At 46.6% G+C, this 26,465-nt stretch overlaps 1 protein-coding gene across 1 annotated transcript in view; it reads right to left on the bottom strand.

Moving 5' to 3' along the window:
* The window catches only part of RASGEF1B (RasGEF domain family member 1B), a 46,494-nt gene that overhangs the window by 5,384 nt on the left and 14,645 nt on the right, over nt 1–26,465 (bottom strand). The window contains exons 2-15 of the mRNA XM_048508760.1: nt 24,485–24,661; nt 22,950–23,072; nt 21,593–21,730; nt 14,358–14,570; nt 12,952–13,026; nt 11,620–11,715; nt 9,891–9,993; nt 8,219–8,298; nt 7,569–7,625; nt 5,897–6,086; nt 4,744–4,798; nt 4,423–4,492; nt 2,111–2,206; nt 160–283 (exon numbers count right to left, since the gene is read on the bottom strand). Coding sequence (XP_048364717.1) covers nt 160–283; nt 2,111–2,206; nt 4,423–4,492; nt 4,744–4,798; nt 5,897–6,086; nt 7,569–7,625; nt 8,219–8,298; nt 9,891–9,993; nt 11,620–11,715; nt 12,952–13,026; nt 14,358–14,570; nt 21,593–21,730; nt 22,950–23,072; nt 24,485–24,655 — 1,591 coding nt within the window. The 5' untranslated portion in view covers nt 24,656–24,661. The remainder of the gene's footprint in view (nt 1–159; nt 284–2,110; nt 2,207–4,422; nt 4,493–4,743; nt 4,799–5,896; nt 6,087–7,568; nt 7,626–8,218; nt 8,299–9,890; nt 9,994–11,619; nt 11,716–12,951; nt 13,027–14,357; nt 14,571–21,592; nt 21,731–22,949; nt 23,073–24,484; nt 24,662–26,465) is intronic.

Genomic DNA, 26,465 nt, shown 5'->3' with positions numbered 1-26,465 from the left:
AGTTATGCTTGTCCTGATTGCAGGAAATCCACTGGGCAAGCCAGCCCCACAACTCCAAAACATTACGCCTGTTTTTACTCTAAGTACCAACAGCCAAACAAAGGGTCCAATTTTTATTTTTTGAAATCAATGGCAATGAAAACAGACAAGAGCTCTCACCATCTTCACTGAAGACTGGAACGGTGAGCAGGTATTGAAGGATTTTCCGGTCTCTCTCAAAAGGGCACTCCACTTGCTTCCATGTCATGAATTCACTCACTTGTTTAGCCAGTTCCCAAAATTTCTGGAACACAAGGTGGACAACAGAAGCACATAAGCAAAACAAAAACAAAACACACACAACCCAGCCTGATTGCAAGTGAAACAATTCACAGTGTGAATTCGAAACCAGAGTCCCCAAAATTCCTGACCATCCAGGCCCGTTCTCGCTTTCCATAATTTAAGCTTTCCTTGGAGCACCAGGCCAAAACATTTATTTCATGCAGGCCTTTAACTGAGGGGTTCTATTTCCTTTGTAGCTATGTCCCACCTCTAGCTTGAGGACTGTTTTATGGTTATCATTTGTCATTACGGAGTGCTGTTTTATGCTGCTGGTGTTACGGGTTTTACTGTATCGTTCCACTTTATGAGCTGCCTCCAGCAGGTCCCTGGAGAGGTGGTAGGTAAGTGCTCTAAATGAAACTAGCGAAAGATAAAATGATTCAGTTCTGGTAAATACGCTACAGAAAAAATGCAATGAGTATTTAATTCTAGCCAAGGATGGAGTAGCAGCATCAGGCTAGCAACTGTGTGGGACCATCTCTTTATATATATAGATATAGATATATGATGGATATATTGTATATCTATATCAATGATAGATAGATAGATAGACAGACAGACAGACAGACAGACAGACAGACAGACAGACAGACAGACAGATAGACAGATAGATAGATAGAGAGAGAGAGAGAGAGAGAGGGAGAGAAAGAGAGAGAGAAAGAGAGAGAGGGAGAGACAGAGAGAGACAGAGAGAGACAGAGAGAGGGGGGGGGCTAGCAACTGTGTGAATTTCTTTGGCTTGCACCCTTTATATATATAGATATAGATATATGATATAGATATATGATATAGATGTATCTATATAATTGTATTTTATATCTATATCGATGATGATGATGATAGAGAGAGAGAGAGAGAGAGAGAGAGACAGAGACATATAGACAGACAGACAGTTACACACTGGACACAATGTGTAACAGACTTCCCTCTGTGATACACCTGAAGATGCCAGCCACAGATGCAGGCGAAACATTAGGAACAAGATCCACCAGACCTCGGCCACACAGCCCAGAAAACCCACAACAACCAGTTGAATCCGGCTGTGAAAGCCTTCGACAAGATATTTTAAAGGACGTGTTGGCCTTTTTCAAGCATCCCCTAAGGGATATCAGGGGAGGAGTTTTATGTCTACAAACAAAATACCATAAAGAAAAGTTTGGATTTATACCCTGCCTTTATTTTGTGTAAGGAGATCAAGGTGGCTTACAACAAAGTATATTTGATGTTGGGACGCTACATTTTAATGGGGTTGGTTTTAACAATATAGAGCCATCATTTAATGTTTATTTATATTTGGTATTGCTGATTTTACTGTGCTCTATCTATTGTTTGTTCACCGCCCTGAGCCCTTCGGGGGAGGGCGGTTTATAAATACAAAAATAAATAAATAAATAAATAAAGTAGGTTAGTAAGTAAGTAAGTAAGTAAGTAAGTAAGTAAGTAAGTAAGTAAGTAAGTAAGTAAGTAAGTAAGTAAGTAAGTGTGGGGTACCAGTTGCTCACTGCTGAAAGAAACGGTACTCTGCTCAACTGTGTACTACTGTCCATTAGCAAGAAAGAGGGCGAGAGGGCGCACTCAGGGGTAATGTCCTTCCCCAAAGACTGAAACCTAATCATACTGACTTCCTTTGTCAACAGGATCCCACAGGCCTTAAGCTACCACCAAGGCCCAACTTTGTTCACCATTAAAGCACTGTGGAAATAACCCACAGGTGAAGCGTGCAGCTCCCTCGGATAATTAAAGAGTCTGACATTTAAACACCAGGACATTCCGAGCATGCTCTGTTTACCTCGAAGTTGACATGGCCATTGGGAAGACGGTTGGCGCAGCCTTCGTTGAGGAAGTAAATGTCCTTGATTAGCAGGCTGAAGAAAGGGATCACGATCTAAAAGAGGGAGATAAAAACCAAGAATGGGAGGCCACGTCAAACAGTGGGCAACAGCATGGTAAAAATCCTGTTTCTAATGTGCCATTAAGTAGCAGCTGCTTCATGGCAACCCTTCATGGGGTTTCAGGGCAATGAGACATTCAGAGGTGGTTTGCCATTGTTTGCTTCTGCTGTTGCAACTCTGGAGTTTCTTGGTGGTCTCCCATCCAAGTACTAACCGGGGCGGACTCTGCTTAGCTTCCCAGCAGATCTGACAAGATTGGGCTGGACTAGGCGATCCTGAGACACTTCAAACTACATGGTACCAAGAAACCATATTTTCCGGAGAATGGAACAGAAGACACCTTCACTGTTCATGAATCCATCATGATTTCTGATAAACAGCCTTGGCAGGTTTTGCCCTCTCGACAAAACCCCATTTGACCAAAACAAGAGGCAGCATCCGACCGCTTTGCTGAGCAGAGCTGGAAGCCTTCCGCCTAATCGGTTGAATGAGCCTTCTGCTGGTGGAAAAGCCACTTTAGTTGGAAGAAGCCTCCTTGGGCTGGAGAAAGGTTCCCTCTTTTGCCTGGAGCAAAGAGTAGGGTCGCGATGCCTAAATAGAAATCCACTTGCAATAGCTAGCAATAGGGACAACAGTGTCTCTCACAATCATTATCAATTAAAGTGCCAGGCTGGGACAGCCAATAGATAGAAATAGAAACCTTCCACTGCACTACAGTTCTCTTCTCCTAACGGTGGTGCTTTCCCCCAGGACACAGAGCCTTCTGCTCACAGACTCTCCTTGTGCTGGAGGAGGGGGTCTCCAAATTATGGCCCTCCAGACGTCAAGGACTACAATCCCCATCAGCTCTGTCAACTGGCCATACTGGCGGGGGCTGATAGGAATCATAGTCCATAAAGATATGTCATTATTTGGAGACCCCTGTGAGCACTGTTAGTGGAGACACCATTATAGTGTAGTGGTTAGAGCAACAGGCCAGGATCTGGGAGACTCAGATTCACATCCCCAGGTTGTCATGGAAGCCTCCTGGGTGCTCTTCACCCGGTCTCACACACTTATGCTAACCTACTACGCAGGGTTGTTGTGAGGATAGATAAAATGGGAGTGGGAAATACGTTGTAAGCCATTTTGGGGCTCCACTGGGAAGAAAAATGGGGTACAAAATGAAGCCAATAAATAGAAAGAATGGATCTGTGGGATTCAATCTCCTGCGATCCAGCATTTCGAAGTATAAAGAAAAGTTATGCTCTATTTGGCTCCACGATTTATCTATTCTGATAAACTCTTCCTAGATTTCCCTTTAGGAGAATCTCCAAATCCAGGTTCTAAAGATCCCTCTTCCTTTAATCCTCTTTCCTTAAGCGGCTCGCTGGGCAAGATAACAGTCCAGATCAAGAAAAGTAGCTCAGAAAAACTCTTAAAATAAAGATCTGTTTCCTGGAGGGGGTGGGGAGTAGCTGAACCCCCAGGATAGACATCTTCTCTAAAAAATACTATATAGGCTGCAGGTATTTCAGGATACTTTGGCCAAGGAGCAAACTGTGCTCTATCTGTTTTCATCTTTACACTTTTCATCCAAAAAGCTTCTCGCTCTTTACATTTGGCTCAATTTTTTTTCCTCCTCTTTTCTTTCAGGCAGCTTTTAAGGCATCAAAAGCCCCCCCTGGAAATGGATTCTTTGTGAAACAGCATAAATGTAGAACAGGAAAGGGAACAGGGGAAAAAAAAACAGGATTTCTATCGGAGCACCTGCATGGAATAAGATGGCTTGGTAAAGGAAGACATAATTGGGACTCTGGCTCTATTATTCTGAATTATAGCAAGGAAGGAGAAAAGAAGGCTGCGACGTTGGAGCAGAGACTCTTTTGGCTGTGACTTGAAGAACAGGAAGAGTTTGGCTTTATAAGGAGACTCCTGTAAGGAGACTCAAAGGGGTTTACAATCTCCTCCCCACCCCCCACCCCCAACAAACACCCTATGAGGGGGGTGGGGAGCTCATAGAGAGCTCCGAAGAACTGTGAGTCACCCACTGGCCTCACTCCTGTTTGACAGTGGTAGTTGGAGTGCAGAGGCTGATCCCTGAGATTCACCATTAGATAAGCCCTTCTACAGTGCCTCAGAAATGGACAACACTAGTGAAGCAAACTCCTCGTTCCCTCATGATTTAGGAGTGCACTCTGCTCTCCAATCCACTCCACCATGCTCTCACCCCATTGTCAGAGAAAAACCAGCGAATATAGAAATGCGGCCCAGGTCTGAAGCCTTGATCATGAAACCACCTAAAAAAATTTCAGAGCCCTGGGTACAACGTGTCAAGAACTGTAAGAGATCGCCAGATTGTTCCATACCTAGGCCTGATGACCAACTGTTTGAAGGCACTTCCATTTGATTTATCCAAATATATCTGGTTCTTCTCTCACTATGGGGCTCTGGAGCCTCAGCTTTTGCAAATTGATCCTTTCCTTTCTTTTACACTTCTTTTATCCTCACACGCTGCCCTTGCTGCCCCAGCCGCGCGCCTTTGCCTTACCTTTGCGCAACTACCTGGTCGAAGGGCTGAGAGGCATTCACTGACGGTGGACCAACTTGGAAGTGGCAGGAGCAGCGGAATTTGAACCCACGATTCCCTGATCCTAATCTGACACTAACCACTATTCCACTGGGTTGGATTTTTTCCCACATTTCCTATTTCTGCATGACAAGTTAATTCCATATGTTGGGTGTTCTAGTACAGGGGTCTGCAACCTGCGGCTCTCCAGATGTTCAAGGACTACAATTCCCATCAGCCCCTGCCAGCATGGCCAATTGGCCATGCTGGTAGGGGCTGATGGGATCTGTAGTCCATGAACATCTGGAGAGCCGCAGATTGCAGACCCCTGTTCTAGTATAAATGTGTTTGCACCCAGCCACCATATTCTAAGTAGGGTTATGTGTAAGTTATTATTGCTTGCAATGCAGGAAACCAGGAGTACGATAGTAGGTGTGGGGGGAGGGGGAGAACTGGCGGAGAATCTCCACTAGTAATTTTTAAAGCTATGCTTCTAGTCCACTTGGTGCAAAGACAGGCTTGAAAGCAAGTGAGCACTGCCTGCTAAAATCAGGATTGCTAAAAGATGTCCTGTGGTCAGGGCAGACTATTAATACCCCGAAAAAGCGGAATCCAATTAATCTATCTTTGTCAAACAATTAATCTTGGTTGACTTGCTTTCTTCCTACAGCTCTTGTCTCACAAAGTTTTGGCCATGGAGATCCCATGATGCCCAACACTGCTTTTTCAGTGGTCTTATTTTTTTTTATTTTTATTTTATTTTATTGATCTTTTATATTCTACTTCATCCCCCTGGAAGCGGCCTCTGGGCGGTAAGGTACAATGATATAAGTGACACAATATAAAAACAAGCTATGACAAATTTAAGAGCAGCTTATAAAAAATTCTATGGCATAGGCCTGTAGTTCCCTAATTTATATAAAAAGCTCAGTGGGTTAAAATGGCGTCCAAACATTCCAATAACAAAACCTCCCCCCTCAGAACAGGGGAGGCAAGTGGCATGGTAGTCCCTAGTTATGACAGGGTATGCTCCTAAGGATGTCGTGGGGCCAAGAGAGGGGGGGCAAGCAATTAGAGGTTGGATCTCTCCAGGCTAGGCCCTCATGCGGAACAGTCTTTCCCTCATTCTACAGGCCTTGCGGAACTCCCTGTAAGGTCCCCATGGAAGGCGTCCGGACAGGCTTGGAGGGGAGAGTCGTCTCATTCCACTGAGGGATGCCTGGGGCCAGGGCCGTGAAGCGCTCCTGGCCCCGTGGGTGGGAGGCCAGCCAGTCAGTATCACCGCAGGGCCTGCAGGGGACCACCAGTAGATTTCTGGCCTCCCACTGACCGGAGAGGCCATGCACATGGGACATATGGGGTGGATGCGCGGTCCTCAAGATACGCATGGGTCCCCCAGGCCATGGGGAGGAATTTGCCCTTGTAAAGGTCAACAATTCTAATAATTAATGAAGATGATCCGGAACTCCACTGGAAGCCAGTGTACAGCTTTGGACGTTGAGTATAGGCTGGATGTGTTCCCGTAGGTGGCGCGTACTCTTGGCTCAAAGCAGGCATCATGCTCGCTGCATGCTGGACCAGTTTCTGTAATCTCCTCGGATCAAAACGCTTAAGGGGAAGCGCCTGCAAGGAGCTGAAGCATAATAGTTCCAACCAAATCTGGAGATGACCGCTGCTGTAATGGATCACTGAGGCTAAGTCCCGTTTCGGGAGAGGAAGGGAGCCAGCCACTGGCTCTATGGCGGACGATGGAAAAGCAGTCTGGGTTAAAGTAATGGGCTCACTCTGGGTCTCCATTGAAAGAGACAAATCCAGGTGGGACTCCCCAGGTTGGGTGGGATTTTGGAGGGGGTCGGCGCCACATATGACCTTCCTCCCACACCGTATGGCGGCATTGAAAGTCCCGGCCCCTCTCTCAATTCTGCCAAGCCAGAGGGGATCTCTGGGTTCTCTGCATTTGGATTCAGCTTTAACTCTGCTCTGTCGCGAATCTTAGGAATCCAGCCACCGCCTCCCAAAACAGTGCTGTAGGAGCTTGCAGGGGCGGCGGCTGCTCTCCTCCCTACCATCAACAGGAATGGAGCTATGCTGGTTGGTCGATCAGCGTGCATTGGATGGCAAATCAGCTCCAAAACTCCGTACACCAGCCTGAGCAAGGGGTCGTGATATAGATGGTTTTAAAATAACAGGCTGGGACAGTGTAACGCCTCTGGGGTATTTCAGCCCGCACTGAAGCGGGCACTTCCGGGAGGCCTGGTCCCCGCACCTCACTTGCTGATTCCGGCCCCGGAGAAACGAGGTTATCCATTGAAGGGGACGGCTTAGGGGACAGCTTAGGGGACGGCTTCCAACCTTTTTCTGATTCGATCCAACCCATAGCCCCCAGCAAAATCAGAATCATGCATAAATAAGAGATGCAAATTATCTGACCTTGCATAACGTACACAGGCTACAAAATGGAACCTTCTCCTTACTACATGGCGGAAAATTAGGCTGCGGATGCGATGCGCAGCATTCTCAGCAGGAACATCAATACTAAATCCCCCTGGGATTTTATTGACACATGCTGGATGGCAGATTTCACAAGGGCAAGAGCAGTTCTTGCTGAACGGGGTGGGGGGGGGAGAGATGCATTTCTAAAAAAGCTCTCTGTTTTGTTTGAGCATGCTGTAAGGAGATGGACTCTTGCTCTGGATTAATAAGCACTCTGGCTATGGTCTTGCAGCAGAGCTTATTTACTTACTCCTACCTTCCCTAAGGGAGTTGCTGCTGTGAGCACATCAAGGATTCTCTTTGAAATGTCTTCCGAGGAGAGCTTCGGTGCGATTAGAATTGTAGAAATTGCTGGAAGGATCCATTTGATGCTAGAGAGAGAGAAGGAGAAGGGTGGGAATGCAGATAACAAGCTCCATGCCGCACATACCAAGGAGGCTCGTTACCGATTCCTTAGAAGTCCAGCATTTAATTCAGAGGGACAAAGCGTGCTGCTGAGCAGGAATCCAACTGTTCTGAGAAAAACGCTCAGACAGGAACCAAAGGGTTTATCAGCCAGAAGAGCAACCCAATTTCACTGTTTTTTTTAAAAAACCAGACTTCCAGTGACTGAAATTATTTCAATGCAGGACTGGAACATCAACACGGTGAAATGCAAAGACGTGTCAACAGCCCTCTCCCGTAATTCTCCCATTTAATTATTGGCACGCAGAAAAAAGTAGGTTACTACAGTTTCCTTGTGGACTAATAACATTTCTCCTAACTCACGCTGCAATTCTATTAGTACGCACACACCCAACTTCAGCAGAAGTAACACACAGGCACATAAATCAACTTGGAATTGTTATAGAAGGCAGGTATGTTTGCTTAAAGGGTTTGGACTGAATGGCCCGAATAAAGGTGTTTCTCTGCCACACCTGTGCAGTCGGCCAAACAAAAATTTCAGGACGTCAATTAGATTTACCTCAAGGATGTCAAACTTGGCTGTCTTGACTTTCGACCAGGTTTTCTTCAATCGAGAGACAGGACTCATGTTCATTCCCGCTTTTAGTTTGGAGGCGAGGGGTGGGAGAAAGGATAAAGAAAAAGAGCATGTGAATAGAAGTGAAACGAGGAAGTATTGAGTCATTAATGCCATCTGGCAACATCGGAGTTGTCAGGTAAGAGATGGACCAGAGAAGAAAAATAAGAGTTTGGATTTATACCCCACTTTTCTCTCCTGTAAGGAGACTCAAGGTGGCCTACAAGCTCCTTTCCCTTTGTCTCCCCACAACAGACACCTTGTGACGTAGGTGGGGCTGAGAGAGTTCTGAGAGAACTGTAACTAGCCCAAGGTCACCCAGCAGACATGTAGGAGGGCGGAAACACATCTGGTTCACCAGATAAGCCTCTGCCGCTCAGGTGGAGGTGTGGGGAATCAAACCCGGTTCTCCAGATTAGACTCCACCTGATCTTAACCACTACACCACTATAGTATTCTGGCATTCTACAGGACCAGGGGAAAGACGGGTAAAAACAACAGTGCTGCATGTCTTTCTCCTCTGTCCCTGGGGGCATCGCATCACTAAGTTGTGAGCTCTCCTACTTAGCCAAGGGGAGCAGGAATGGAGAAAACTCAAGACTGCAAAGTCACAGAGGTGGATTCTGCACCGCAAATGTATAGTGGGTTGCAGTAAAAAAGAACCCATTTTCCTTTTTCCCGTTCACACGCGTGCTGTGCAGGCAGCAACTGGAGTCCTACAAACAATCTGGATTGCTTTTGCGCCTTCGCATGGAGATGCTTCTCTCTTTTTGCAATGTTCTGCAACACACGCGTAGCTGTGCAGGCATGCGGAAATGAACCTCCGCAGCCATGCCGACTGTCCCACAATACGATTGGCTGCACCTGCGTAGCTGCGCATGTGCAACATGCAAAATTAAAAAGAAAAAGGGGGAGGGGCCTCCCTGCACCGGCAGGGCAATGACAGGCAAATGCTCCCTGACTGCAGACAGCGTGGTGGAAGAAGAAGAAGAGTTTGGATTTATATCCCCCCTTTCTCTCCTGGAGGAGACTCAAAGGGGCTCACAATCTCCTTGCCCTTCCCCCCTCACAACAAACACCCCGTGAGGTGGGTGGGGCTGAGAGAGCTCCGAAGAACTAGCCCAAGGTCACCCAGCTGGCGTGTGTGGGAGTGCCCAGGCTAATCTGAATTCCCCAGATAAGCCTCCACAGCTCAAGTGGCAGAGCGGGGAATCAAACCTGGTTCTCCAGATTAGAGTGCACCTGCTCTTAACCACTACGCCACTGCTGGGAGGGAAATAAAGCACCTCCTGCCTGCTGTTCATGCAGGAGGGGCTCCAACCCGGGATTTTGCAATAGGATCACTTGTTTAGTGGATTTTCAAAAATCCCGGGTTGAGGGGACTCATTTTGGGGACGGGACCTGTGTGAAGCCCCCCCCCCCCCCCCCAGCCAGTTTACATACTGGAGGATGGGCAAAAAAAGAAGGGGAGACGAACAGCTAGTGTTTCTGGAGGCAGCCATGTTGTTTTCTGTAACATCTAATTTTGACAGGACTCGTTTCCAATCCAAGCATCCTTCGCCCCAATAACTTTGGAAGGGGGGGGGATCTATGTAGTCCTGCCTATTATACTCACAAATGATGGCCATTAAAGAATTGAAGTTGCCAATGTTGAAACACTCCCGGGCCACGTCGATGAAAAACTCTATCATCCTCGCTCTGTGTTTCTTCTTGACAGGCTGCCAGAGATAAAAGGGAGGAGGAATAATAATTGTCTCGGCTTCTTGCTGGAAACCGAGGGGAAGGTGTGCGTTCGGGAATCTGAGGCAAGCGAGTTCAAGGGTTCAACATCTCATTCCCACTGTGCGTGCGATGTATGCAGTGATCGCATGCCACGGATCTGCAGCCCAGGATGACGACAATCAGTGCACTGATGGTAACACCAGGAAAAGGTCTGGAATCCATGCCCTACGAGGAGAGACTTAGGCCCCTTCCGCACATGCACAACAATGCATTTTCAGTCCACTTTCACAATTGTTTGCCAGTGGATTCTGCTATTCCGCACAGCTGCAAAGTGCATTAGAAATGGATTGAAAGTGCACTATTCTGTATGTGCGGAAAGGACCCTTAGGGAGCTGGGTATGTTTGGTTTGGTGCAGAGAAGGTTAAGAGGTGATGTGATAGCCATGTTTGGATATTTGAAGGGATATCATGTTGGGGATGGAGAAAGCTTGCTTTCTGCTGCTCCAGAGACTAGGACCAAAAGTCATGGGTTGAAGGTGAAGGAAAAGAGGTTCCACCTAAACATCAGGAAAAACTTCCTGACCAGAAGGGCTGTTTGACAGTGGAATGCACTACCTCGCAGTGTGGTGGAGTTTGCTTCTTTGGAGGTTTTTAAAGAGAGGCTGGATGGCCATCTGTCAGGAGTGCTTTGATTGTGTCTTCCTGCATTGCAGGGGGTTGGACTTGATGGCCCTTGGGTTGGTCACTTCCAACTCTATGATTCTATGATTCTAGTAGAGATTTTCCACTTATATGTGGTCACATTTAAACAAGACATCAAGCAGAAGAAATTGTGTGCGATTCACTGTTGGTTTGCCAGCAACGTACTGAAACTGGACATAAGTGTACAACGGCCCAGTGCAGAGAAACCAAATGAGATGTGATGTGTCTTTTATTGATTATTATTTCAATTTAGCTCCTGCCCTTCACAATAATCTCAGGCCAGGTTGCAATAAAATTTAAATCAGCAGAAAACTTGTAGCCCTGTGGACCAGCACGGTATATTGGTTAGACTAGGATCTGGTACCTAAAAAGGTCAAGAAATAGTTAAAAGAGCCACTAAATATAAAACTGCCAAGTATCAAAAAAGACATATGTATTTATTACAAATTAAAGTAATCTCTGTTTATAAAAGGCCTGTAATGGTCTGCCTTATGCATACAATATCACTACTACAATGCAAAATCAGGTCATTTGCGAATGATTTAGCACTAGGTTCCCCACAAACATGTGGTGTGTGATGGGCAAGAGGTTTCCCCCTTGGGATAAAATGCTTTCTCATGTTATTTTTTTTAAAGCACAACTGTATGAGTAAACAAACATTTCAGAGAACGACTGTGAGCGGTTTTCATCACAATGTGCCCCTAGTTGCCTACAGGAAGGGGTACTTTAGATGGGGGAGCACTAAGATATATGTGTGTCCCCCACACTCTAGTCTAGAATTTTACCATACCCAACTACACTTCATTATGCATCCTATAGAGAACGGCTCAGCTCTTAAGCCTAAGAAGAATTCCGAACACCAATACAGAGAAATGTTTTATTACTCAAGCAGGGCAGAAAGAGAAAAACCGATTGCTCACCATGCATATTTCTGTGGCCACCAAGTAGCTCAGTCTATTGAACCATTCCACGTAGGCTTCCAGGTTCCGAGTCTTCTTCCGATCACTGTAGCAGTTCTGCCAAGTTAGGAAGAAATGACTGGGTGTTAAATTTCCTAGGGCCCGTTGCTGGAGGGCAGAGCATGCCTGTGCGGAGATTCTCGTCCTGCAGCTGTGCCAATGCTTAATACTGAAAAGAGCCCCTTTGGAGAGGCTCAGTTGTGCTCTATAGAGGAATACGTGAGCGGCAACTTGAGCAGAGAGGGTGCAGCCGCTCTGACTAGCTAATGCTTCATCCTGTATTGTCGAAGGCTTTCATGGCTGGAATCACTGGGGTGCTGTGTGGTTTCCAGGCTGTATGGCCGTGTTCTAGCAGCATTCTCTCCTGACGTTTCGCCTGCATCTGTGGCTGGCATCTTCAGAGGATAGATCCTCTGAAGATGCCAGCCACAGATGCAGGCGAAACGTCAGGAGAGAATGCTGCTAGAACACGGCCATACAGCCCGGAAACCACACAGCACCCCAGCTTCATCCTGTATTTGTGGGTCACCTGGTCCTTTCACTCTGGGATTGGAATAAGCCTTCCCCATGACACCTGGTGGCAAAGATGTGGTGAAGGGGAACTGTTCTTGGGGCACATGTTTGCCCTGCGCCCCTGCCACGTCCCCTGGGTGCGACGCCCCTGCATGGTAGCCATGTTCCCCCTAGGGTTGGCAGCCTTCAGGAGGAGCTGGAATATTTCCTGCTTTTACAACTTTAATGCCTAATAAAGGTTCCTCTATGCTTTGACTTATCCCTGGACTACAGAAATCAGCTCCCCTGGAGAGCGCGGCTGCTTTGGAGGGGCCCCTTCCGCACATGCAGAATAATGCACCTTCAATCCACTTTCACAATGGTCTGAAAGTGGATTTTGCTATTCCACACAGTAAAATCCAGCTTCAAAGGGCATTGAAAGTGGATTGAAAGAGCATTACTCTGCGTGTGCGGAAGGGGCCTATGGCATTGGACCTCCCCTCCTGAAACCCCGCCTTCTCCAGGCTCCAGGTTTATATTCTGAAATTCTTGTTAGCCTCTAAGGTGCTACTAAATCCCAATCTTCTCCTGCAGACCGACATGTCTACCCAGCTGGAACAGTTTAACCCACAGGTGTTAAACTCGCGGCCCTCCAGATGTTATGGACTACAGTTCCCATCATCCCCTGCCAGCATGATGCTGGCATGGGATGATGGGAACTGTAGTCCATAGCATCTGGAGGGGCGTGAGTCAATGGAAACTGCCACCAGCTTTGTTTCCCCATAAATTCCTGCTGTTTACCTTATCGTTATCCAGGGGATCCTTCTGCACAAACGCCTGCACGAATTCTTGCGGTCCAATGTAAGTGAGTCTCTCCTAAGGAAAGAATCAACAAGTGGTTCAGCATCACATTCCAAGCACAAAGTCGCATGCAAAACTCATCGCAACAAAGAACGCGAGTGTGGAGCCAGTGTGACGTAGCAGTTAAGAGTTTGGGACTAGTGTCTGGATAACCCAAGTTCGAATCCCCACTTGTGCCATGGAAGTTCACTGGGTGACCCTGGGCCAGTCACATCTTCTCAGCCGAACCTACCTCTCAGGGTCGTTGTAAGGATAAAACGGACAAGAGGAAAAATGATGTAAACCGTATTAAGTCCCCACTGGGGAGAAGAGAAGAAAAATTTGGATTTATATCCCCCTTTCTCTCCTGTAAGGAGACTGAAAGAGGCTTACAATCTCCTTTCTCTTCCCTCCCCCACAACAAACACCCGGTGAGGTGGGTGGGGCTGAGAGAGCTCCAAAGAACTATGACTAGCCAGTGCTGGGATTCAGCAGGTTTGCACCACTTTGGTAGAACCAGTTGTTAAAATGGTGCTTGTAAACAACCAGTTGTTAAATTATTTGAATCCCACCCCCAGAACCAGTTGTTAAATTATTTGAATCCCACCACTGTGACTAGCCCAAGGTCCCCCAGCTGGCATGAGTTGGAATGCACAAGCTAATCTGGCTCACCAGATAAGCCTCCACAGCTCAAGTGGCAGAGCGGGGGATCGAACCCGGTTCTCCAGATTAGTGTGCATCTGCTCTTAACCACTACACCACACTGGCTCTCAAGGTGGGGCATAAATAAAATAAATACAGGTTGATTCCGCACTTGCGTTATTGACCTAAGTTCGAGCTGCGTTTGACCTAAGTGCTCCGCACAACCACTGGGATTGACGTGGTTTTGTACCAGCTTCGCCCTGTGTAACGGTCAAATTTCCGACTCCAATTGGGAACTACTACTTTTTCAGGGAACCACGCTCGAACTCAGCTCGATTCCAGTAAAGTGCAGAATCTCTGGTGCCAGGAGTCCCCCATTCGGCCAATCACAGCTGAGTGTTTCGGGCATGCGTACAGCTGGCCAATCAAAAAACGCCACCTTCGTCCCTCCATTCCTGTGGCAGTTTTTTTTTATAACGTGTGTGGGGATAGATGGAACATGGCCGTAGAACAGTAGCCAACTGGAACGGAGCGGCGAAGAGGCACAGGATGATTTCACCCCCTGAGATGGGATCAAGCTGGTTGCAGTGGGAAACAACAATGGCTTCGACCTAGGTCAGTACCCTTCTCAGGGAACTGGGTCGAACCTATTTTACTCATGTGTGGAATCGCCCACAGAAGTCGGTTTGGGGTGAGCTGGAAGCAGCGAGGGCATTTTTACTCACCAGCTCTATGTGGGTCAGCTGCTGGGCCACCATGTAAGGGTCGCTGCAGATGGTGATGATGTCTCGCTGGATGGCCTGCGGCTTGGTCTTCAGCACCGTCAGTCTGTCTGTCGAGCTGGCGTTGATCTTTGCGAGGACTTCTTCGTATTGGCTGAGCGAGGCCAGCTTCCGAATGAGACTCTGCGTGACCTGCTGGACGTTTTTCCGGTACATCTGCCAAAGGGAACAGAGAGGACGATGGAAAATTGCCATCCGTACCCTGTCCGAAGGTTTACATATTTTGCCACCGTCCTCTGCTCCGATGGCAGTTCGGGCAAGAGGGAGCCATAGTTGCCTTAATTGATCCATTAGCTGAATAATGGCCCTGCAAAAAACCCATTCCCATGATCAATGTGAAATATGTAAGGCAAATGAAGTGTAATATTTGCCTACACTTAGTCATTGGAGGAGGGGATTAAAAATCCCGGAACTGTTCCATTCCTGGGAAGAGGAATTCCCCCACGCTTCTTAGAACACTGCTATTTTCCAGGGGACTTTTTGAAGAACAGACCACTTCTCCATAGATTAAAAAATATCAGATTAATAAATCTAGTCCCTGTTCCTTCACAGGCATATACAACTGACACACATTTTGGGGGGTTTTAATGATTCAAAGACTATAGAGCCATTTATTATGATTTATTTAATGATTTGAGATTTATTGATTTTATTTTGTGCTCTATTTGTATATTCATGTTCACCGCCCTGAGCCCTTCGAGGGAGAGCGGTATATAAATGAGATGATAGATAGATAGACAGACAGACAGACAGACAGACAGACAGACAGACAGACAAGATTGGATAGATAAGATTGGATAGATAAGATTAGATGGATGGATGGATGGATGGATGGATGGATGGATGGATGGATGGATGGATGGATGGATGGATGGATGGATGGATGGATGGATGGATGGATGGATGGATGGATGGATGGATGGGTGGGTGGGTGGGTGGATGGGTGGATGGATGGATGGATGGATGGATGGATTTGCAAATATCTATTTGCTCCCTTTATGCAATACCTTAAAAAAGCATTTTACAGGTTTCAAAAGAAACAACGATAAAAGTATACCAAGCCATACAGAATGTTAAGACCAAAAACTGTAAGACCAACAGCATTCTGAGTGTTCAGGTGCTCAGGAGCAGCAGCAGCAGCAGCTCATTGCTTTCACATCCTGCACGTGAGCTCCCAAAGGCACCTGGTGGGCCACTGCGAGTAGCAGAGTGCTGGACGAGATAGACTCTGGTCTGATCCAGCAGGCTAATTCTTATGTTCTTATGTTCCAAGAGCCAACTTGGCTCAACCCTCTCCTTATTTCCAATATGGCACTAATCATTATGGGATGACTTTGGGTCCTCCGTTTACCAGTCAATTGAAACACTTGTTAGTGAACAAGGATTTTTTTATTGCAGGTAAGATAGGTCCCGTACAGTGCCAAGATGGCTCTGCTGGCCCAGCAGAGCCGATGATAATACAAAGCAACCAGCAAACCCATCCCCCGCTCACCATACAATTCCACAGCTGCACTACAGACCAAGGTATGTGGCCTTCACTAGCGAGCGGAGAGATAAGGAGCCAGGAAGCAACAGAATAATACTTTCACATGGCAGATTCACACAGACCAGAGTTCCCTTCCCCCAACATTCAAGGCACCCTGACAATGCTCTTAATAACTGTGTGCCGTGAAGCCATGGCAACCCCATCTATGGGGCATTTCAGACAAGAGATTAACAGAGGTGTTTTTGTCATTGCCTGATTCTGCACAGCAACCCCCGCCTTCTGTGGTGGTCTTCTCATCTGCGTACTAACCAGAGCCAACCCTGCTTAGCTTCCAAGGTCCAATGAATCACAGAATCATAGAGTTGGAAGAGACCCCACGGGCCATCAAGTCCAACCACCTGCAATGAAGGAACACACAATCAAAGCACTCCTGACAGATGGCCATCCAGCCTCTCTTTAAACACCTCTGAAGAAGGAGACTCCATCACACTCCAAGGTAGTGCATTCTACTGTCAAACAGCCCTTCTGGTCAGGAAGTTTTTCCTGATGTTTAGGTGGAATCTCTTCTCCTTCACCTTGAACCCATGACTCCTGGTCCTAGTCTCTGGAGCAGCAGAAAAAAAGCTTGCTCCCTCACCAACATGACATCCCTTCAAATATCTCAACATGGCTACCATGTCACCCTAAGTCTTTCCTCGTAGGGCATGGACTCCAGACCTTTTGCCATTTTGGTTGCCCTCCGCTGGACCCATTCCAGCTTGCCAATATCTTTCTTGCCCAGAACTGTACACAATACTCCAGGTGAGGTCTAACCGATGCAGAATAGAGAGGTACAATTACATACCTCAATCTAGACACTATACTCCTATTGATACAGCCCAGAATCGCATTAGCTTTCTTGGCTGCTGAGACTGGGCTATTTGGGGCTGCTTCCATCACCTTATCACACCACAAAATCTAGGACTGCATTAGAAAGGGGTCGAATCCCCACTACCGTCTTAGCCAGATTTCGGAACACAAACTAACCAGGTTTGAGGGACGACCTCCCCATTGCTTGTGTGGCAGATTTCATTTCTGGTGCTCGTTCTCCCCGTTAATCCGCGTTGCTATTGGCATAGACCCCATTGACACGGTTCAGAACTGATCCGAGGGGAGGGATGAGGGTTGAAACCCTGACTCGTTTCCCACCCTGGTGTGTGACGCGGAATTCAGGCAACCAATCAGCACTACGATGCGCATGCAGCCTTTCCTTGGTTTCGTTTCTGCTTTTGCGATCGACCAGCAGAAGGGGATGCAAACGTTAAACAGTCAAACGTGTAACTTTGAAATGTGTAACTTTGAAACATGTAACTTTAATGGTTTACACAGGTAACGATTAACTGTTTGCACAGTTAAATGTTAAACTTTTACACATTGGTTTTTTTTTATCACGCCCCTACAATGTACGTTTCCACAGTGGGAAAAGGTCCCGCCCCATCAAGGCATGCCAGCCAATCAGGGGAGACTGGCGAAGCGAGCTCGCCTGGTAGTGGGGATTGCTAAGAGTTCTGCAACTGGGTGTGTCTGCTGTGTGCTCGCTGCGGTGGGGAGGGAGAAACTCCGATGAAGAGGACACAGTTTCACAATGAACAGGTTTGGATCTGCATGCAAATTTCAAGTGGAGATTCGACCAGGGAGTGAGTAGAAGTGAACATGGTGGCTGTTCAGTCACCTGGGTTAGGTAGCAGATGTTTGAACCTATTTAAAAAATCCCGGTGGGTATCTTAGACTCCTCAATGCTGGTATGCAATTCTGCAATGCAGCACATCGGCAGCAAGGTCACCAGAATCTACCGTTCCCCTTCCAAGAGAATTACTAGCCAATATAACTCATAATTTACGAGGCCCTGAAATATATTGCGTTGGCTTTCCCAGGCGTTTTCCTTTTCAAAACGCAGTCAGACATCACTGCCAAGAAATTTGCAGTCTCGCCCACACAAAACTGTAAAGTCGTGGTAGACGTGTGGAAGCCTTTGGACTGTTCTCCCAGTTGGTAAAATAGTTGGTAAAATAGTAGACGGCCATCATGGGAGGAGGGAGGACCACCTAGATGCCACCCACCATCTCATTCTGAACAGCATTTGGCCTCTTCTCCCACCCCCTTCTAAGCCAGTTCCCTTGCCTTGAGTCTTTGCACTGCTCCAACCCATTTCTCGGTGATGGTGGAAAGTGCTCTGAAGTCATAGCTGCAGGGTTTTCAAGGCAAGAGACGAACAGAGGTGGTTTGAGGGAATTGCCCCGGTAAGTCTTTGGATAGGAGACCACTGCAGAAATCCAGAGCTGTTACGCAGAGGCAGGCAATGGTTTGCCGTTGCCTGCCTTTGCGTAGCAACATTGGTCTCCTCTCCAAACACTGATTAGGGCCAACCCTGCTTAGCTTCCAGGGTCTGATGAGATCCCGCTAGCTTGTTTCATACCCTCCTACATTTCCCAGAAATAGTTCTGTCCACCAGAAGGGGAGCCAGAGAGCCTCTTTTTCAATCCTGTCTTTCAATATGTTCAGGAACAGTAAAACTGGCTGAACCGTTTTTATTTTTTTCTTGAAGCTTTCTGACAATATTTGGCACGTTATCACTCAAGCAGCTGAGCTCTGCTTGCAGCCCTTGACAGAGTTGTGAGCCGTATTCTATTCTTGTTAATGAGGTGTAAATTGGAATTTATGAATGAGAATTAGCATATAAAAATTCTGTTGTTGCTCCTCCCCGCTCCATTTTGTTCTCTCTCTCTCTCTCTCTCTCTCTCTCTCTCTCTCTCTCTCTCTCTCTCTGGTCATGCATAGAAATCCATTAAAGTATTATGGTTCACCCCTGAAATGCCTACAACAAGGCCCAAAGTGGCTAACACTAATCCAGTCAGTTCCAGTCTACCAAAATGGCTGCTGCAATTTGAACATGTCTTGAAGGAGCTCTGGACAAAATATTTTGAAGTTTTACACAGCAGAGACCTGGGAAAGTAGTTGCCACTCACCATATGGTAGGCAGTACTGAATTATTTCCAGTCTGACTAGATGGTGCCAGTTAAGCAGACCAACAGTCTACAGTAGTGGTAGTCTACAGTAGTGGTACTTGTTGGATTTTACAGCCTTGCATGCAGCAGCAGAATGGAATTCTGGGAGATCTCAACAAACATTCTAAGTGACAGTTGGAAACAGTTGCTTTCTGACTCCTGAGGAAAGATGTTGTTCCTCTCTGAGGAAAGATGTTGTTCAGTGTACTGTTAACTAAAGCTATGTAAAAAGCCTCTGACTGAAAATTCAATACCGTAAACAATACTTGTTATGGTAACCAAATAGCAACAAATGATGAACTGTAAATGTATCAGCATATAAGTGATACTTTGTTATATGTATATAGTCTATTTCTCTCTTGGTATAAGTAAAGTTTATGATTACTGAGGTTAAAAGACTGGTCTTTACCAAGATAGATGTTCTTATTTGAAGTGGCACACAAGCTACATTCTGCTTGTTACTCTGCTTACAAAATAAATATACCTGTTAACCTTCAGTACTATGGCTGGCAGAGAGCCTCATTTGCAATTACCATCAATCAAAAGAACCATGCTTACTTCCACCCCTAGCATGATGCCTGAAGCTCAAGAAGGTCTGTAACTTACCTGCCCACCAGTCCCCACAGCATATCAAGGTGAGAACCACAGCCAACTATTAGCTTCACCATGCAAAGGCCTTGCCCACTTTCTTGAAACATGGGACAGGTGCCAAGTTGGGGAGGCAGTGCTCAGAAGTGCCACAGGTGGAATGTCAAAGAGACACAGAGCCTCACCAGTCTAAATCAACTTTTGACCCCAGCCCCCAGCCAGATACAGTTCTTCCCAGTCAAATAACCTATTTTTCAGGGTCTTCAACATTTATGGGAAGAATTTTGTGAGCTAATCTCCTAGAAAAAATGAGTCCACAGAAATGAATCCTCTCCCAGACACAGAAACTCAAGTTTTAAAAGCAAAATTCTTACCCTCAAAGAAGCTTTTATACAAAAATATCTATACCCCTAAACATCTGCCATGAACATCCACTACAGAGAATTCTAGGCACATATATGTATGAGAACATGCTGGCCAAGGCAATTCATGGGTCCCCTCAAGAATATTTTCACTTTGCTCTGCAACCATTCTCTCCTGTTTTGAAAAACAAAACACAGCTGGTCTTTTACTCCGTGGTCTTTAGAGACAATAAAAAAAGCATATGCTTCTGAATGTGCCAAACCCGTCCCGGGCACAATGAATAGGGTGGGATATAAAGCCCAGCTTAGTAAGAGACAGACATATCTAAGCATTTGTGTTCCCTCAGGCTGTCTGACAGGCACCAGCTGGTGAACAGGTGGCACGCCGAGGGAGAATCAGGCAGCTGGGCCGGAGAGGGTGAGACAGAAGGTCGAAAGGAATGCCAGAAGCAGATGAAACGGGGAGCAGAGAAATCTGGGGGGGCAGGAAGAGAGCCCTCACTCAGCAAAAGGGGAAAAATAGCAAAAAAGGTTTCCAATATGTGATATTGTGAAGGAAATTCACAAGCTCATCAACAACCAGCATCGTGAAACAGCACCATCTGAGGCACCAAATGTGCTCCCCACACCCAGAATAAGTCAAAGGCACCCTCCGTACTCATAGAGAGAGTTGCCAACCTCCAGGCCAGGCCAGGAGACCTCCCAGATGGCCAGCTGCTCTCCAGACGACAGAGAGAATGGGTGCTTTGGAGAGTGGACTCAATCACATTGATGAGGTCTCTTCCCCGACCAAAGCCCACCTTCCCCTCTCTCCACAGGCATTTCCCGACTTGGCAGCTCTGCTTATAAAGATGTAAATCTACTTTTCTTAGATCAGCTCTTGGAATAAACCTGCAAGCATTTCTCCTTGAAACTGTAAGACAATATTATTCCTCCCTAGCGACTGCAGAGTGCTTTCACACACGCTATCTGAATTCTAGGAATGCCAGTCACCAGGTGGAATTTGGGGACACCCCCCCCCCCCAAGAATTATAGCTCATCTCCAGACTAAGAGATCAGTTTCCCCGGAGAAAACGGAGGCTTTGGAGGGTGGGCTTGTACTCCACTGAGGTCTCTGTCCTCTCCTAGATCCACCACAGATCTCCAAGAATTTCCCAACCTGGATCTCATAATCTTAACTCCATCTCCTACCTGTAACATTCCTTCATGTATTCAAAAACACGCTAAAATATATTTAACCACAAAGCATTGATGGATAGTTTTTATGCTCCTTATGTCCAATTGCTTGTGTTTTAATGCTTTGGTTTTGAAATGTAAGCTGCCCCAAGGAGGACTCTGAAGAGGCAGCGTCAACATATTCTAAATAAGTGACCCAAAATAAAATGCAAGCGTTCGAATTATCTGTATCTGTTTTAACCTTTCTTTGCCCTTTCTGCTGGAAACCTCTTGCTCAGCAAAAAGAAGACCAACATGAAACAAAGTAATGTTGTAATTTGAACTCGGGTCTCCCTGATGAACCACTACAGTGTAATGATCAGAATTATTTGCAAGGATCAAAATGCCTGTCCCTTGCTCTCTCCTGTTATTCGTGTCCACACATACAAAGACAGAGCATTAGACATCATGAAAAGGAACTAAGGTAGCTGGAAATGTACTGGAAATCTAGCAAAATTATTCCTGCCCACTCAAGAGACTCACCTCATCTCCACTGGCTATCCGATGGGCCAGCTCTTTTAAATTCCTCATCATTCGCTCATCTCGAAAATCATACGGGAACGTCTCCGTCCACTCCGTTAACAACTGCAGAATTTTGGGGGCGATTTTGCGTAGCCGGCTCTGAAGAGGGGAAAAAAAGCTATTACCATTGTGACAAAGGTCAAAGTCACTGCAGTGTGGTGGTGGAAATGCCATCAAGCCATTAATGACTTAATGGTGACCCTGTAGGGTTTTCAAGGCAAGAGCCATTCAAAGGAAATTTGCCATTGCCTGCCTCTTCATAGCAACCCTGGTATTGCTTGGTGGTGTTCCATCCAAATATTAATCAGGACTGGTTGAAGTCTATATAATTATGCATGGGGTAGAAAATGTTGACAGAGAGTTTTTTCCCCTCTTTTTCTCACAATACTAGAACCAGGGGGCATCCATTGAAAATGCTGGGGGGAATAATTAGGACTAATAAAAGGAAACATTTCTTCACGCAACACGTGGTTGGTGTTTGGAATATGCTGCCACAGGAGGTGGTGATGGCCGCTAACCTGGATAGCTTTAAAAGGGGCTTGGATTGATTTATGGAGGAGAAGTCTACCAATCTTGATCCTCCTTGATCTGAGATTGCAAATGCCTTAGCAGACCAGGTGCTCGGGAGCAGCAGCAGCAGCAGAAGGCCATTGCTTTCACATCCTGCACGTGAGCTCCCAAAGGCACCTGGTGGGCCACTGCGAGTAGCAGAGTGCTGGACGAGATGGACTCTGGTCTGACCCAACAGGCTTGTTCTTATGTCCTTATGACTGTGCATAGCTTCTGAAATCCAATGAGATAGCCTGGGCATCCAGTTGAGAACTATTGAAGTATACATAGGTTTTATATAGACCTTTTCCACATATGCCATTTACAACGTTTTCAGGCTGGAAATGAAACGTTTCCTCTATGGAGTTCTACAATGTTTTCTTTCCCTTAGGGGCAATCTCAGCCAAATGTGCAAGCTGGAAAAAGAGCCATCAGTGGACAGAGGGGGATACGAAGGCATCTTCCACACATGCAGAATAATGCACTTTAAATTCACTTTCACAATTGCTTGCAGGTGGATTTTGCTGTTCTACACAGTAAGATCCAGCTACAAAGTGCATTGAAAGTGGATTGAAAGAGCATTATTCTGTATGTGCGGAAGGGGCCAAAGTTTGTCTCTGCAGTTGTGGGCCAAGGTTTCTGACTGAGCACAATTCATTCATTCATTCATTCTCTCTCTCTCTCTCTCTCTCTCTCTCTCTCTCCCTCTCATTCCCGTAAATCAAGCTGGGCGCAACACTCCATTAAATTTATTAGCCAATCCACTTACTTTATCCGCCACCGGCTCCATCAGCCTCTGCTGCTCGATACACAGCTGGCAAACTTTGGCCATCAACTCGTAAGGATGCACGAAGAGCCGGGAGCTGAGCAGGAAGGTGAAAATATAGGTTCTCTGCGGGGAAAAGGAGACACAAATAAGATTCTGCTCAGTGGGGACATGTGAAAGCCAGGGGGCGCTCGTCCTTCCGTGCAATAACTGAAGGTGGTTCCGGATTGACGGATGTTGTGCTGCAGAGATAATCAAGGGGTCCCAGGTTCAAATCTAATGTGCTGTTTGCTCTGCTTATTTACATTCTGCTTATCTCTCCAAAGAAGACCAAAAGTTGCTTATTACATTATTCTCTCAACCCGTACCTTATCCTCACAACACCCTGTGACATAGGTTAACCAGTGGGGGCGAACCTTTGGCACTCCAGATGTTATGGATTACAATTCCCATCAGCCCCTGTCAGCATGGCCAATTGACCAAAGGTTCGCCACCACGGCATTAGGCTAAAAGGCTGTGGAGAGCCCAAGGCCACCGTGCCAACTTCCATGGCAGAATAGGGGTTTGAACCCAATTATCCCAGTTTAACACTCTAACCCAGGGGTTTGCAACCTGTGGCTCTCCAGATGTTCATGGACTACAATTCCCATCAGATTCCAATTGGCCATGCTGGCAGGGGATGATGGGAATTGTAGTCCCTGAACATCTGGAGAGCCACAGGTTGCAGACCCCTGCTCTAACCACTCTGACCCTGGCAATTATGCCACACTGCACTACTTCATCCACTGGCTCCCACTAATGAGACCCAGCGTACTATAGTGGTTAAGAGCTGGTGGATTCTAATCTAGTGGTTAAGAGCTGGTGGACTCCCCATTCCCCAGTAGTCTTCACACCGGGTTTGATTCCCCACTCCGCCACCTGAGTGGCAGAAGCTCTGTTTAACCAGATGCCTTTTACACACAGCTTACTTTCAGACACACAATGAAGATCTTTGTGTCATGGTGGCAGCGGTGGTCAAAGCAAAATTTTTAAAAATCTGCACAGCCAATCAGAGGGCCAACTAGAAAAAGGCCCCCTTGCCCCCGCCCACTTTCTAAAAAACACAAATTGGCTGGCACCATGTTGGGGAATCCTGGAACAAGCTATACCAAAGCTTACTCAAAACTGGATTAAACCAAATGGTCATGGAAGAAGTGAGTGGAAACTTTTTAACCGCCCAATCCACAAGATGACCCTTTTGTGAGCTCCTGTCCATAAAACTTCGATAGTCTGCAACATTGCTGGGCGACTCAGGGATTTAGTAAATGGAAAAGTACAAAAAACAGCATTCTACAGCCAAATTTGTTTTTAAGAGGCACCGAATTCAAGCTTGACAAGAACAGCTTATTGTGACGGCTGGCAGCAATTCACGGTTCCCTCGTGAGAGGACAGGCCTGTCTCCCCATAAACGCTTTACAAGCACCTTTGCTGAGCTGGCTCCTAACTCCAGCCTCAGCCAAGCCAATTTACAATGAATATGCAAAATGGCCAAGACTTACATCAGGGTAATAGTCGACCGTGGGCACCAAGTGCTGGATGAGGGCTTCCAAGGATCCCGACAGCAAGTTGTTGTCATGGTAATACAGGCCTTCGTCCTCTTTCGACTGGTACAAGTTTCGGTTGTAACCGTTGCTGTCAAACATTGCGACAAAGGGAGGTGTCTGCGGCATGTTGTCCTGAGGGAACACAGAGTAACATCACGTTGAACATTTCATGAGTGGAATCTTCTTCAGAATCCAAGAAAATCCCTTTGCTGGAGGGTGATATTACGGCAACGATGGGAAATCGGTTGAACTATAGAGACCTGAGAAGAGCTACGCCAGTCAGACTTTCACACAGCCAGAATTTGAACATCAGCATGGAACAGTCAGTTTTCCAGAAAGACAGCAGAAGATGGCCTATTTCCCTAGTTTACAAAGGGGATTGGATCCTGCCAGGTTTCTAAGTCACAGAACCTATCTACCTGTACCCCCTTTTAATTCCTCGTTGTGGTGCATTCGACTGGGTTGTGTGTTCATCCCGCTGTTATACATTTGCCTTATTTATTTATATAAGCATAAGCATTTTATTGTCATTGTGCACGCACAACGGAATTTACAGCAGCATTCCTCGATGCACACAATTTCAGACTCATACCCCATCCTCACTTTCCCCTTCCTCCACCCATCCCTATGCAGCCCCAAACACATCAACACGAAGCCGCGGAGTTCAGCATAGCCACAGCTCTAGAGTAGAAGCTGTCTCTAAGCCTCTTTGTCCTAGTTTTGATAGACCTGTCTCGTATCCCACTTCCCTGCCCAATGGGGTCCTGAAACAGCCTGCCAGACCCCCACCTATGGCCCCATCCATTCTCACACCACTGTGTAATATCCACAGTGGCAGCGGTGGTGAAATATTGCAAGGTGAGGGAGTACCCTCATCAGATGTCCTTCCAGAGAATTTCCCCAGCCTGAATCAGGAAGAGGTAGTAAATGCCACAATGCACCCTGGGTGGAGATCCAGGTTTTGTGTATATGCCACAGAAACATCTGTAACTCACTGAAGAGACACTGACTTCCTCACAAATGCTATTACGCACTTGGTTACTGGTGCCTATCTAGTTCTGTCCCCAAGGCACTAGGAGCCAAGCGGAGAATTCTAGGACAAATATGGCCAATTGGCCATGCTGGAAGGGGCTGATGGGAATTGTAGTCCATAACATCTGGAGTGCCAAAGGTTCGCCACCACGGGCCTAGGAAATGGTGGATGAATTCTCAAATCTCCTGTCATCTTTACATTGAAAAAGGTATGGACAGACTATGTTTATGGGGTGGTTTGCCATTGCTTTCCCCCAGCATTTTACCCCCAGCCAACTGGATATTCGTTGCCTGATCTTGTTAGATTGCAGAGGCTAAAACGGGTTGGCCCTGGTTAGAATTTAGATGGGAGACTACCAAGGAGTATAATGCTGAGGCAGGCAACGGAAACCCATCTTTGAATGTCTCTTGCTGTGAAAACTCAATGGGGCTGCTATAGAATCATAGAGTTGGAAGAGACTCCAAGGGCCATCAAGTCCAACTCCTACCATGCAGGAATACATAATCAAAGCACTCCTGACAGATGGCCATCCAGCCTCTCTTTAAAAACCTCCAAAGAAGGAGATTCCACCACACTCCAAGGCAGTGCATTCCACTTTCAGCCCTTACTGTCAGGAAGTTTTTCCTGATGTTCAGGTGGAATCTCCTGGTGAACTCATTACTCCTGGTCCTAGTCTCTGGAGCAGAAGAAAACAAGCTTGCTCCCTCACTAACATGACAACCCGTCAAGTATCTAAACATGGCTATCATGTCACCTCTTAACCTTCTCTTCACCAAGCCAAACATCCACAGCTCCCTAAGTCTCTTCTCCTAGGGCACAGGTGTCAAACTCGTGGCCCTCCAGATATTATGGACTACAGTTCCCATCATCCCCTGCCAGCATGATGCAGGCAGGGGATGATGG

The sequence above is a fragment of the Sphaerodactylus townsendi genome, linkage group LG10 (assembly GCF_021028975.2).
Source record: "Sphaerodactylus townsendi isolate TG3544 linkage group LG10, MPM_Stown_v2.3, whole genome shotgun sequence".
Classification (NCBI taxonomy): Eukaryota; Metazoa; Chordata; class Lepidosauria; order Squamata; family Sphaerodactylidae; genus Sphaerodactylus; species Sphaerodactylus townsendi.
Note: the sequence above shows the minus strand (reverse complement) of the source record. Positions and strands in the feature narration are given on the sequence as shown.